Below are 15,255 nucleotides of genomic sequence, written 5' to 3'. Positions count from 1 at the left end.
AAACCGGTGTCGGGCTCTGATTTGGACGCTGATGGAGTAGTTCTTTAGTTTATGCTTCGGCGTATATCATGTCGAGTAATTAACTAAATAATTAGTCGAACATATATTTGGATTCATAAAAAGAAATTGATCGGATATACGTGTCGAAACAAAATTAAATAATGCTGAAAAGTTGAAATATTTTGAGGAAGTTTGGGAAAAATATAATTGATTTTATACGCATGTATCATATGTGAGTTCCAATTGTGGATCACTTATTTCATATTTATCGAAAGTGATAAAACGATATTACCACCTTCAACAAAGGGTGGCCACAATAAAATCATGCATGATTGAAGTTTGTCAATAATTACAACTCGAGTTGCCTCAACCAATAAGGAGTTTCGAATCTAATAAGTAGTAATCCCCTCGTCCCATAGTAAATGTCACACTTTCCTTTTTAGTTTGTCCCACAAAAGATATCATATTTCTTTTTTTGGAAAAAGTTCTCTTCGCACATTAAAATAAATATATTATTTTCTCTTTCCACTTGACACACAAAACAACACCTCTTAAAATCCCGTGTCAATTCCTAGGTGTGATATCTACTTTAGGACGGAGGGAATAGTAAATTTGATTTTCAATTTTCACCGGTGGTTGAAAGGTATTTTAATTGTAAAAAACAAAAAGAATACTATACATGTTTGTAACGCATCCGTGTGCTTACATATATTAATATACACAATTTTTGACCCACAAGATTTCCTTGTCGATAAATCATATTGTAAAATCTAAATCCAATTTTTTAATCGTAAACTCATGAATCATGATAAAAAAAAGATCCTCAACAAAATCCGGAGCTTCAACTCATTCGTATAAAATTCGTTATGCATGGGCCATATTATTAATAACATAAGTAAATTTTTGTTTCAAAGTTACGAATTCAAAATTTAAAATATATGCTCTTATCAAAACAAATTTATACGTTCACACGTGTACCAACGCTATAATCCTTCAAAATTCTTGTAATGTGTTTGAATTTTGATACAAATATTGGAGTAATAAATAGTTACATGATATTCCGATAATTCTCTATAATAGTACTTTAGTTCTCAAATTCAACTCTAGCTGTTCAAATTTCTTTGCGTAATGGGAGTCTGGAATTCGAAATTAGTCCATAAAAAACTGAAATCCGAATTATAAAAATTGGCCTGAATATACCAACGAAATTGCATAAACATATCCAAATATTCGATAAAACAAAATCTAAACTATAAAAATCAAAACAAAAAAACCGAAATAGACAATATAAAAAATTAAAAATTAAAAAATTAATTTTCTATAATTGATGCTCAAGTGTATCAACCCATTAACACATCCAAACCAAATTTTAAATTTTGATTTGATTATGATCGGATATTAATTCGGTTTTCAGAATTTTTTTTTCTCACATCTAAATTCAGATATATAACCATTTTAAATTAGATCCTCTTCTAAGTGGAGTACTATAACACTGCAAATGCTGCTACTCTCAAATCTCAATCCATCCATGAACACAATTGTAAAAAAGAACGTACAAAAAGAAAATAAAATGCAATTTTGGGTTTCATTAATTAATTTTGTGTCATATAGACGCGCATTCCATTTTGGTTTGTCGTAAACATAGCACACTTTAGTTTTTGTCCTTTTGATAACTTTTTTGTCTCTGATGAGATAGGATCATCTCCCATTAATAAACACATTTTTTTTTTATCTCTATATATACTTATTTATTTTACTAATGTATGCAAATCTATAATCACAAAAGTATCTATTTTGTGACATGGAAGAGTATTATTTCTACTTTAACCTCTTCATATTTTTAAAACAAAAATTTAATAACATATTCCCTCCGTTCCATAGTAGTGAAGTTATTTTACCATTTTGATATATTCCATAATAGTGGATCGGAGTCATTTCACTTTCTAACAAAAGAACACATTTCTTATGTCTCAGTACTTTATTCTCTATTACTTTATAATCTTTTATCTCTCTACCCTTTTTCATTTTTTACGTTATTATTTCTTTACTTAACTCAGTTAACATAATTTTTCTTAAGGGCATCCACAATGGGACGGACTAAGCGATGCCCTAAGCCCCGCCCTATGCACCGCCACGTCAGCATTTTATCCTCCGCCCCTTCCACCTGCAATGGAGCGGACTATAGCCCGCCCTAAGCATTTTACTTCTATTTTGTATTTATATAATTTATGCAAATATATCAAGCAAAATAAATAAATAAATAAAAACAACACAATTAAGACAAATCCTACATTTACTTAATTTAAAAAAAATTACAAACTAAGAAATTAAAAAAAAAACAATGGACTTGGGTAATCTCCAGGATTAATTTTGTTTGAAGTGTAGAATATGTAGTGTGAATTTGAGAGTGAAATGAGTGAAAAATGAAGTGAAAAGTGAGAGGCATATATAGGTTTTGAAAATTAAATAAAATTAAATTAAAAAACAAAAATGCGTCGAGTCGTCCGCGGACGATCGATCGGGCGCGGACGATGGGTTAATCATCATCTGCGATGCCACAGTGGTGGACGATGCATCGTCTGTCGCATCATCCATTCCACCGTGGATGGCCTAAATCACATATCAAAAAGAAAAGCTTCAACCACCTTGAAACCGAAGGAGTGTGTAGGAGTAAAATTTTGTATCGTCTTCATCGCAGCGGAGAGTACAATGTTTAAATGAAACGGGGCACAAAACTTTGAATAAAGAAAGGGATTAATAACGAGTCTAATTACGTTTTCTTCACTTACTAATCACTATGCTAATGACATTGACTACTTCTCCTTCCTCGAAACTGCGCAGTTGCCTTTCTTACCACAAAACGACATTATCCATTAAATCTTGTCTCGATCCGAGGAATTTGCTTCTAACCTCTTTTCCCATCGATTGACTCTCTTTTTTCCTTTTATTTATCTGCCGACGCGAGCTCAAAATTTTAAGAGATAATGGCGGAATTTTAACCCCTAATTTGAATTTCCCACTCCCCTATATAACAGTGCCAACCATCAATTCAAACCGTATCCTAAAAATCCAGAGAGAGAGAGAAAAAATGGATCAGTATTCCGACATGAGTCAGCAGTTGCAGGATTTCAATCTATGGGAGCAGGATTACTTCGCCACCGTCGAAATGGAGATGCTCTCTCAAGGATTTCCCGATTCCGCGCCGCCAGAGAGTTTCTTCGACGACAAGATCGTTTCGATCAATCCGGACGCGGCGAGGGGCGTGTCGAGCCCGGAGGCGGCGGCGGCGGCTCCGGGGAAGGCGAAGCGGCGGCGGGCGAGGGCGGCGGATGCGGCGGCGCAGTCGACGACGTTTCTGAACGCGAGCATATCGAATTTTCGGGCCCTGGTGCAGCAGCACACGGGCTGCCACAACGCGAATTCGAGCCCGAAAGGCCCGATCACGCTGTGCTTTGCGGCGCCGGCCAATCACGAGGCTCGTCATCGTCATCACTACTACTGCTCTTGAATGTTTTTTTTCTTCTTTTTTTTTTAAAAATTTAATTTCTTTTTTTGATTTTTGTAATAATAGGCTCTTGCAACCTAATTAGAGTTGGCATGCAGTAATTAGTGTTGATTAATGTAACAATATGGATGGTGTTTGATAATGAAAAACCAGCTTTTGGTTATTTATTAAAGGTTGACAATTGAAACTAAAAATATACTCCCTCCGTCCCATTAATAATGAAACGTTTTCCTTTTTTCTGTTTGTCCCATTAAAAATGAAACGTTTCCTAAAATGGAAATAATTCTATCTCTACTTTTTCATCTCTCTTACTTTACTCTCTCTCATTTAACTCACAAAACAACACTGCATAAAATCTCGTGCCGATTTCCAAATGTTCATTTTAAGTGGGACGGAGGGAGTATAACATATAACTGTCTCACATCGGTGTTAAGAGAAAACTGAAACTAATATATAAGTCTTGTGGGCTCCTCCTCCTACCACCAATTGATTTTAGGATAAAACCCATGAATTTCTATCACTAAGTACTGCTGGTTTGGTTTTTGTAGTAGCCATTATAGAGAGGTCCATGATCTTAATTATTACTACTCCATATGAATTCAATGTGGGAGTTCCATGATCTTATATGGTTAGAAATTAATTTTAGAATTCCTCGTACCTGTGTGTGACAATTGAAATGGGATTCCTCCAAAGATACCAAAATAAATAAATTAAACGGATTTTGCATGATGTGTAAATCTTTTTTGGTTCCGTACATATAACTTTTTGTTGGAATTAAAATATAGAAATAAACGATTATATCACACATTTGAAAGTATATATTTAGAGTTATTTGGCTACTATTTTAAAGTTTTAATCATCCAACAAATTTTATTAATAAAATGGTTTTGAATTATCATTCAGTTGTCGATATTTGTGTTTTAATAATTTGTAACTACGGTTTATGCTACTAGTATTTTATTGGAGTCAATAATTCATATTTAAAATTATAATTTAGTATTTTTCCAACAATTAATTAATAGATTGGGGTTTGAATTATTCCGAATGCTAGATTGTAAATTAACCAATTATTTTTGATATAACCTGAAACAGTAAATTGCACGACTACTAATAGTTGGCCATGTTTAACTTGATTGTCCACGTCCCAACAGTAGGTAGAAAAAAAAATATAGTAGTAACATTCTTATTGTCTCATTAGTGTTTAATACTACAGTACTAGTATTAAATAAATATAGTACTAGTATCTAAATTAATGCGATGACTCATGGTTGTTTACCCATCTCCATCTGGGCGCAATAAAATTTTACCTAGTCAAACTCGTTTTTTCGCTCTTTTTGACCCTTTATCAACCTATCATCACCATTTACATTGTTATAATAAAATAATACTACTCCATTAAATAATTCATCATCATCATCTTTTTCTTCGATCTTTTGCGCCGCGTGTACATCGCCATATCTATTTTTTTGTCTTTAATAACTTTTTTTATAAATTAAATTCCAAGAAAATTAATTTATCTAGCTGCTTTATATATACCTATGCGTATACATATATTATTTGATGTCGGTCACAAATCATTAGTTGAATTAGTATGCGTTAATTTGTTAAACCCTTTTTTGGGCTCAAGACAAGGTAATTGGCTCAAGGATTTAAAGATCTAATTTTGATCTAAAATGGGAGCTAATAAGGGTAGAAAACTTAATTATACCCCCTACTTACCCACGCTAAAAGATGTGTATTTTTCTTTGGATGTCTTAAAATAAATATACCATTTAATTAATAGACAAAATTTAATCATTTTAGTCTTTTAGTAATATATTTTGTGTTGAAGTACTTCTTTAATCCTTATCATAAAATATGAGTATAAAATCCATTATTGTGTCAAACTTATTTGAGACATTATACCTTTGTATATAGAAAATGACAAGTGCAATGTAAATTCTCGAGGTGTGTGTGTGAATGAGAATATATTCACATACACATACATATAAATTGATATAAATCAGCGTAGAAAAAATAAATCGCACGCATTATAATACAATGGTAATTCTAGACGTATATATATACTTAGTATTTTATGTTATACGGAGTACTATAATTTAGTGTAGTTTCATGGAAATTATGGAAGCGTAACCCTCAAATGAACAACAAAAATTAATGCTTGTCACCACATACATCATCTTGATGTGAAGTCAATAGTAGAAAAAGACTTGGCAACATCAAAAAGGTCAAAAAGAATTTGTCACCCCACACATTATCTTATAAATTAATCTGAGGTTTGATCAAAGATTGTGTTCACATTTTCAAAGGTACGTGTCACACCGTGAGAAATCTGCTGCTTCGTACACATCAAACTTCACTTATGGCCAACAAATTTTGTAAAGGTCATTAAAATATATCCAACAAAATTTGTCCATTGAAGACACGGTCATTAAATACGGCCAGATTTGCAAATATAGGAGTGTAATAAAAAAGTACTCCCTCCGTCCCAGATAAATTGACACACTTTCCTTTTCAGTTTGTCCCACAAAAGATGTCACATTTCCCTTTGTAGAAAAAGTTCTCTCTCACATGAATATAAAAATTATATTTTCTCTCTCCATTTAACACACAAAACAAAACCTCCTAAAATCTCGTGCCATTTTCAAAATATACCAACTTCTCTGGGACGGAGGGAGTACTATAGTAATTAATAGTACTACATTACTTGGTTATTCTTGCAAATCTATCACTCGGGAACCAACTTCGTTTTCCCCGCGGGATCCATTTGGTTATTTATAACCTATGCGGTGTGCTACACGCCTACACCCAATATATGATACTCTCTCCATCCACAAATAGGAGTCCAATATTTCCATTTTATTCTAGGTCCGCGAATAGAAGTCTCGGTTTATAATTACTCCCTCCATTCCATAGTAATAGAGTCATTTTGTCATTTTAGTACGTTCCATAGTAATAGAGTCATTTCCCTGTTTAGTAAAAGTCAACACATTTTTCACACCTACTTTACTCTCTCTTACTTTTCCTCTCTTCATCTCTCTACTTTTTTCATTTTAAACTTTATTCTCCATTTACTTAACTCACCTAACACAATTTTTCTTAATCTCCGTACCGAAAAGAAACGCCTTCATTACTATGGAACGGATGGAGTACTATAAATGGTAAAGAGGTCTCACATTCTACTAACTCATTCCACTCACATATTATTTAAAACTCGTGCCGGAAAGAAATGAGACTCCTATTCGTGGACGGAGGGAGTATTAATTTTCCTTTAAATTCTAAAATTTTAGCTAAATTCTACTTTTTTCATATTGCTATAAAATATGTTTGTGAATTTTACCGAACTACTCCTACTAATTTCTAATTTATAATTTCACAGCACATATTCATGTATTGACATGGCTTAGGGACTAATTTATGTGTTATTACCGGACATCAAACTAAACAACATTACACAACGTCGTTTTAGTTAACATCTGATAATGTCACATAAGTAAGACATAAGTAAGCCATTATAGATGTCAGCCTCAAAATCTTGATTATTTGTGAAAGTAGAACAAAATTATAGTAGTAGTTCAGTAAATTACTTGTAGTTCAATTTTAAAGTTGGTTTACAAAGAAAATAATTTGGTGAAACATTAAAAATTTTCGGACATAAGATGATTTTTTATTCGGTCTACACGTTGGCACCAATTGAAAATCAGTACATGCAGAAATGTAAAACTTTAATTTCCTCATGGAATAGAGTAAAAATCAACGTAGTAGGTTTTGGCAAGATGCATGCATGTTTACATAGTCATCAGTCCCCATATTGATTCTTTCATTTAATATCAAAATAGTACTTACTACTATTAAATATTAATAGTAAAAAATTTTATATTAGTGTACTCCATCCGTCAATGAATAAATATCCCATTTTTAAGTGGCTCAAGTTTTATGAAACTGTTCAACTTTGTAAAATAAATGGTAGAAAAAAATTAGTTGAATGTGCTAAATAGAAAAAGCGAAATATGATATTTATCGTGGACAGATAAAAAAGGTAAAATGAGACATGTTATGGTCGACAGAGGGAGTATTCTTTAGTAGACTAATGTAAATGTTATTAATTCATATTTTTGGTCTTTATTCATTTATAAATTAATAATATTGTACATACTATTTCTTTATAAGTACGTTTTTGAGAAAATCTAAAAGTGAAAATAAATAGAACCCAATAGACCAGCCCACCTCAACCGGCGATACAAGCGGGCCTCAAAAGTCCGGATTCGTTTATTTCAAAGATTTAGACCATTTTGACACTTGTAAAAATAAATAAATTGGTTAATTCAATAGTGATTAAGAATAATTTTAAGAAATTGCAATTACAACAAGGACTTTTAATTTGTCGCATGGACCACATCTAAAGCAACGTCATTTACCAATATCATGATGCCCTTAATTTTATATATTTCTAAGAAAATGGGAGGATTGTGTTGTACGTAATTGCAATATTTTATAACTCATGCAAATGTTTGGGTACTACAATTAATTTTAAATAAAGGTAGGTGTGGTAGAAGATGAAACTTTCCAATGGTCATTACATCTAATTTTATTTTTCAAATAAATAAACGATATTAGGTCGAATTCATGCACGAAGCTGCGTACGTAAAATTGGTTAAGTATTTAATCAGCTAGTACTTAGAAACTTATAAGTATTGAATTTACATCAAATTAATCAACTGTTGAGAATTGTTTTTAAAGTGGTGATATAACTAGCTATGAAATTAAAATAAACCAAATTCATTATCTTGTATACCTGGACAAATTATGCTGGATGCGTGCTTAAGTTTGATCAATTCTATACGTATATTTTATTAATTTATTAATTCGATTTAACTAACATATCCTCCACCCTTATAATTGGACCAGACCTTTCTTGGTCAACTTTGTATGTTAATAATTAAACTGTTTAATTAATTGTTAATCTCATCCTAAAGCCACAATAAAGTACACACAGTAATCCATAAAATGTTCCCACTGATGCTAGAACAGTAAACTACTTCGAGCTTCAATTCAAAGGTATGATAATTTGCAAATCATATATGATCTCAATATTCAGTGATTGTACAAAATTTTTAGTCATTTTAGAAAAACCTCTAATCGAATGTGCTTTCTTTTTTTTTATATAGAACAAGAGTATATATTCACTAACAGAGACCCTTGTGACTATACCCTAAGCTGATTTATAGACAATTTGACAATTCACCAACAGAGTATATATTCATCAACAGAGACCCTTGTGACTGACTATATCCAACTAGTCTAATAATTTATGGTTGCTCCGGCCTAAAGGCAAAGAACGAATTCTACATACTACTCCCTCCGTCCACAAAATGTTGTCCAAGTTTAACTTGGTACGAGTTTTAAGAAATGTGAATAAAAGTGAGTGAAAAAAGTTAGTGGAATATAGATCTCACATTTATATATTGTTTTTATAATAGAATATTAGTGTAATGAGTTAGTTGAAAATAAGGTCAATTTTCTGAAAATGGAAAAAAAAAATCAAAGTAGACAATATTTCACAGATGTACCGAAATAACAAAACTGGACATCATTTCACGGACGGAGAGAGTACTAATATATTTGTAATCGATTTAAATTTCAGCTAAAAAGTCACCATTGAAGATTATAAATATAGAATATAATAACCCTTATAAATATATTTAATTTAATTTCATTTTATGAAATTAAATTAATCAGTCGAGATAAGTACTCTACCCTCAAGTGACGTGTATCTTAGTTTCTCTCTCCCACACTCACATCATCACAGTCGTATTTAACTCAGGTTTCCACTTCCTTCCCTCCCAAGAAAACACCACACCCTCATATATATAGTTCCTCTCAAACCACTCTCCCTAACCAGGTAATTAATCAATCCAACTTAATTAAGATTGATTAATTATCACATAATCATGCAGAGCTCCGAAGAATTATTATGGGAGCAAAGCTACGACGACATCATCAGCACCATTCCCGAGCTAATATTCGACGATCCATTTGATCTCCCCTCCAGCCCGCCGGGCCCAAAATCCCCGATCAAGGGCCCGAGAGGCGGCATGGGGAAGCCCGCGGTCAGGAGGCGGTCGCGGTCCTCGAAGAAGGCCCCGACCACGCTCCTCACCGCGGACGCCAAGAATTTCCGGGCCCTCGTGCAGCAGTTCACGGGCCGCCACAGCGGGAGCCCGCTTCTCCGGGGATACAAGGGCCCGATCAACCTGAATTTCAAGCAGCGAAACTACCATCCCGCCGAGAAATCCGACGGGAGATTCTTCCCTTTTGGCGGGAAAATTGACGATGGTCAAAACCCTAGAAATGATGGTGTGTTGACCTGCGAAGGGGATTTTGTCGACGTGTGCGGCGTTGATTGGGGGAAGGAGATGATGGAGGGAGATGGAGATTATGCTGCGGTGCTGGATGGAGTCGTGGACCGTGAGTTTTGGGGGTATTAGGGTTGATGTAAGATGTCAATGTAGCGTTAGATTAAGATCACTAGTTTTTCTTTTTTTCTAAAAAAAAAAAAAATTGATAATTTATCAATCAATTTGTCGAATTGATCAGACTAGTATCTTTGGCTGGGCCGGGTAGGGTGGTTTGTCTCTATTATGATTAGGAGGTATGTTTGTGTTTTGTTACTTAATTTTAATATATGAAGTATGCCATTTGTATATATGATTGTTTTTTGTATTTGTGATATCATTCCGATGACTGTGGTGTAAGTCTGTAAGATGGTGATGATAGATAGCCATGAGATGATCAAAAGTTGTTCTAGAGCTCTATTAGGGTTGGTGTTAGTAAAAATAATGTAATATCGATCGAATATGTATAGATACATTTGTTGATATTAATTTGATTGTCGAAATTTCATAGTAATTGTTTAGTCGTGACATCGTATGTTAGATGGCGATTTAATATTTTTGCTCCATAAAATAAATTGTATGTGTATTAATGTTTCATTTTATTTTTTACAGTATATTTTAAAATACTTGTAGTATTAATTGATATAAAAATATGAAGATAAGTTTAATTAATATATAAGTTAAAAATATTGGGATAGATAACAATTTATACAATTACTAAAAAATGGATCAATAAAGTTGATTATATTCAAAAGTTTAGAATATAGTAGGAGTAGTATAGTATATAGTCAAGCATTTGGTATTGACTTGGCTTCTTGACCGAAGATACTGATACGCATTTTAAATTTTATTGTATGACTATGTCTAAATGTTAATTTATATGCATATAAAATGTATGCACCAAAATTCTTGGATGTGATTATACGAAGTGCCACACGAACATGAAAGAGATGGTATCAAATAATAGTAGTATAATATTATTGTTGATTTGTTCTGTAATTTCGTGGAATTAAATTAGGTGGAGTATAATTTATGGTGCCGGAATATGTCTTCCTTTCATGCATATTCTTTTTACAACAAATCTATGTGACCAAATTTTGTACAACCAAAAAATAGTTTATTTGCTAAAAAATAGGTTTATTTATGCATTTATTCAAAGTATATGTATGCATATATAGTATATGGAAAGTGTATAATATTGTGGTCATATATTTATGATTTGTGTATAATTTTTTTATTTTTTAAGAACCATAAATGTAAATAGTGCATATTTTTATTCAACTTTTAAAAAAATAGGAAGAAAATTCAAATATAAAAATAAAAAATAAGGTTAAAGGCTAATAAGTCTTTTTAACTTGTCCACTTACTATATTTATTATTAAATCTATAATTAATACATCAAATTATTAATATAGCTTTATTTTGGTTGTACAAAATTTGGTTGTTTATTACTCCAAAGAATAAATATTGCCTTCTCCTTTTCTACTTAGCAACTTTTTTCCACACGAAGTTAAGAAATTGATTGATTGTAGAAGAATCAATACATGATTGATTGATTGTGATTAGTATAGAGAAAATCAGAAATGCAATCTGATAATGACTCGACAATTAAATGTCCGGTAGATCTTATGAAAATCGAGCATTTATGAGTCTCATCTAAGTTTTGTCGCTTTAAAAAATATAAAGGAAAATATAAGTGATAATAAATAGTGGAATGTAATAAGTCTATTTTTATATATTATTTTTATAATAAAATATAAGTAGAATGAGTTAGTGAAAAATGAGGTCTATCTACCATTTATAGTAAAAATGAATCAGGACTTCTGATGGCTGACGGACTAAAATGGTAAATCGGGACTTCTAACAGCGAAAGGAGGGAGTATTTGTCATTGTTTTTACGAGAAATATAAACAATTAATCTATTTGGATTAGTAAAGAAAAATAGAAGCGTACATATTTCTAGTAGTGCGATAATTACCTGAAATTCTGGCCCATGTCTTAATCAAAATAAGAGCTAATAAAAGAAAGTGTTCGGGCCGAAACTAGTTAAAATCTGTAAGAGAGCGGGCCCTAAGGATTCGATGGGCATAACACACAAGCCCAAGTCTATTACTCTATACAAAGACAAACATAGAATTTTTAACTGCAACATAAACTTATTAAATAACGTAACTCACTAGCTAGAAGAAAAAATTACTAAATTAAAATCGCAAAAAACTAGAAAATGTATAGTAAATATAAAATCGTAAACGTTTGAAAAACCATCTTTTGATATTAAAGTCATTGAAAGGTTGTGTTATAATTCCTGAAACAAAATTGATTAAAAAGCTCTTTCATACTCATATATAATTCTCTTTCTAGCTTACAAGCTTAATTATCAAACTCTTCTGACAATTTAAAATAAGCTTAGTAAAACACACAATCTTGAAGAATTAATAATGATGAAACAGCAATTTTTTTTTTTGCTCAGACTAAAGCCTCTTTTTTTTCGAAAATCACTACCATTTACAAACTTCCCTCTCCAACCATGTTATCCTGATCAACATAAACCGAAACGACGGCGTTTACGGCATGCTGGCTCTCAATCACCACCACATTATTCGAAACATTTGTCACAGCATGTGTAGGAAATCCACCACCAATCCCTCCTCTCAAATACAAAGAGTATTGAACATGATTTATCTTATTAGGAAACAACAAGATTGGATCAAAATTCGCCTCCCATTTTGTCCCATTCCCCTGCACTGCCATCTTTCCCTTAGTCGATTTCAATCCCATTCCACTCACCGCATTGTGATCGACTTCCACTTGATCGATGCTCGTAAACACGCCGTCTAGCCTCACGGACGGAACCATGTTCTTCGGGTCACCAGAGAACACGTTGTTGACGATGTTGAGGCCGGAGATCGAGCCCTGAATCGCCTTCAAAACGATGTTTCCATCTCCGAGAAAGAACCCGTTGGAGATGGTGATTTGGAAGGGGTCCTCAACGACTATGCTGTTGTAGTCCAAATACGGGTCGATGATTCGGTTTTGTGCGGATTTTACTAAAATGCCAACGCCCCCGAAATACGTGGCCTTGTTGTAGCAGTGGACCCCGGTGACTATGTTAGCCCTTCCCCGCAGCACGATGCCTATTGCTGCGGAGAAGATGGCTACATCGGTTATGGCATTGTCCGTGCTGGCAATGTCAATGGCCGTGCCAGAGTAGGCCTTCTCGTCTCTGTCTCCTCCGACAGTGGGGTGCTGTCCGAGGAAACAGGTGCGCAGGAAGGTCTCATGGCCCCGGAGGACCAGGATCCCCTGGGTGGTGAAGTGGAGGAAGAAGCAATTGGTGATGCGGACTCTGGCAGAGTCGATCACCAATAGGCCTCCTCCTCGGTAGCTGGAGTCGAGGAGGAGGTCTTTAAGGGTTATGTCCTCGTATTTGAGTCCGTTGTTGGAGTCTTTCGCGTTAGAGAAGGCGTCGTTGGGTGAGTCGGGCGCCCATAGCTCGATGAGATGCCGGTCGCCCGGGAATGTGGTGGATGCACGGATCGTGCCATCTTGAACCTGTCAAGATTAAGTTAATGTTCTAAATTCGAATAAAATGACAAGCATTTGCAGTGAGTAACACTAGTTATCATACCAAAATATTTAGAGACATATGTAATGTAAGGCATTATATAAATTACTAGTACTAGTTATTTAGAAATCTTAGATTTGAGCTTGCCCAACATATGTATGTAAAGTAAGTAAAATGGCTTTAAAAATTAATTGTGTCTTTAAATTTGAAAGTTTAGATAGTTTTGGGATTTCAACAAGAGTGGAGCAAAGCGATTAATTTTGCCTACTTTAAGAAAAAGAGTTGGTTTGTTGTTGGAAAAGTAAATGCATCCGCAACATTGAGATTAGCACCACTAAAGAAAGGGAAAAAGTTTTTTGACCATAATAATCAAAATATATTCGTAATTTAATAAGTGAAATATAATGCATATTTTTAATGCTTGATTGATGCAATCGCCATGCAAAATGATGGCCAAGTAATATTTGATACTGATACGACACGTGGCAACAGCCTATTTGCACGTATCTATGATATGATTTCATAATATGTGACAGAAAATGAAATTTCAATTAGAGAAATCGGAGTATATATATAAAGTACATAAAAATAAGCACCAAACTCAAACATGCTCAGCCCGATTTAGGAAAAGAAGCAATAATTCATGTTGATAATATTCCACCAAAATAGACTAGGTTACGAAATAAAATTATTAGATTTTTCCAACATAAAATGGGAAAAAGAATAAGTGCATTTGCCAGTAGCAAGAATCCTATGATGTGTATATATGTCGGTAAACCAAAATGTATAAACCGTACGCATTAATTGCAAGAAAATAATTTTTTTTAAATTCGTGAAATAAATTTATTTTAAAAAAAAAAAGTTGTAACGCACCACAATATTGCCAATGGCTGGTGGGAATCTGATGGGAGAGTTAACGAGGAAGCTGCCGCCCTGCAAATCAATAACTGTGCCGCCCAAATCGCTGATTCCGGGCATCAAATTCACCCCATTTTGCAGCTTCGCGGCGTCTGCCACCGCCGCTAGTATGGCGGCGGAGCTATCGTGCGCCCCAGTGGGGTCCGCGCCGTAGCCGATCGGGTAAAACACTCTGCCGCTGCTCTGTTCCGATTTTTGAGAGTGATAAAATGTAATGTGGGATTTTTTTAGAAAAAAATATTACTATAATGTGGAAAAAGGGGACTTGATTTAAATAATTAAATTGTTTACCTTTGTGGAGGTGGGAAGTTGTGGAGTGGTGGAAGTGGTGGAAGATGTTAGTGTTTGGAGCTTTGTCTGAAATTCTTGCATCTTCAAATGTGTGGCGGAGCATTGTGTTACTTTTGAGTGTAGAGAGAGGAGGAGGTGTAGTAGAATTGTGTAGGAGAGATTCATCATCTTTGTAACGTTGAGGGAGAGAGATGGAGATGTGTAGAGTAAGAATTACTATGTTCAAATAGAGGGATATGAATGGGCAATGTGAATGTCTATTAATGAGGTTGGTCACAGTAAATGTGTTAGAAAAGGAAGATATCAATTAGTGATCACACCTAAAATAGATTGATTCAAATCTAGTTATATATATGCACTTTATTTTGTATGTAGACATTAATCATTTCATTATACTCATACAATGCAAAAAAGAAAACTGAAACCTTTCTATCTTTCATTAATGGGGATTTATACCATTGAATAAAATGATGGAAAAAGTTGTGGATGAAAAAAATACACCCTTCAGTCTTCATCCGCCACAATTGAGATGTTTATTTTGGCCAAAAAAAAATTTAAGAAATTATAAATGTTCAGTGAGT

General features: G+C 33.7%; 3 protein-coding genes across 3 annotated transcripts; 2 read left to right on the top strand and 1 right to left on the bottom strand.

The window, feature by feature from the left end:
- The first annotated feature begins 2,920 nt into the window (after positions 1-2,920).
- On the top strand, positions 2,921-3,668 carry LOC125207727 (uncharacterized). The gene has a single exon (XM_048107192.2). The coding sequence runs from the start codon at positions 3,089-3,091 to the stop codon at positions 3,506-3,508; it is 420 nt and encodes a 139-aa protein (XP_047963149.1). The 5' UTR covers positions 2,921-3,088; the 3' UTR covers positions 3,509-3,668.
- A 5,666-nt stretch (positions 3,669-9,334) lies between these two features.
- Positions 9,335-10,228, top strand: LOC125208176 (uncharacterized). The gene has a single exon (XM_048107758.2). It carries the CDS (start codon positions 9,457-9,459, stop codon positions 9,991-9,993), a length of 537 nt encoding a protein of 178 aa, XP_047963715.1. The 5' UTR covers positions 9,335-9,456; the 3' UTR covers positions 9,994-10,228.
- A 2,096-nt stretch (positions 10,229-12,324) lies between these two features.
- On the bottom strand, positions 12,325-14,953 carry LOC125203172 (Pectin lyase-like superfamily protein). Its single transcript, XM_048101475.2, has 3 exons — positions 14,675-14,953; positions 14,339-14,566; positions 12,325-13,452 (listed from the first exon to the last, which is right to left on the bottom strand). The coding sequence occupies exons 1-3, from the start codon at positions 14,840-14,842 to the stop codon at positions 12,406-12,408; spliced, it is 1,443 nt and encodes a 480-aa protein (XP_047957432.1). The 5' UTR covers positions 14,843-14,953; the 3' UTR covers positions 12,325-12,405.
- Between the last annotated feature and the right edge of the window lie 302 nt (positions 14,954-15,255).

This window comes from Salvia hispanica, chromosome 6 (genome assembly GCF_029641045.1).
Source record: "Salvia hispanica isolate PSC_SH4W2 chromosome 6, Shi_PSC_v1, whole genome shotgun sequence".
NCBI lineage: Eukaryota > Viridiplantae > Streptophyta > Magnoliopsida > Lamiales > Lamiaceae > Salvia > Salvia hispanica.
The sequence above is the reverse complement of the archived record's forward strand: the minus strand, read 5'-3'. Positions and strand labels throughout refer to the sequence as shown.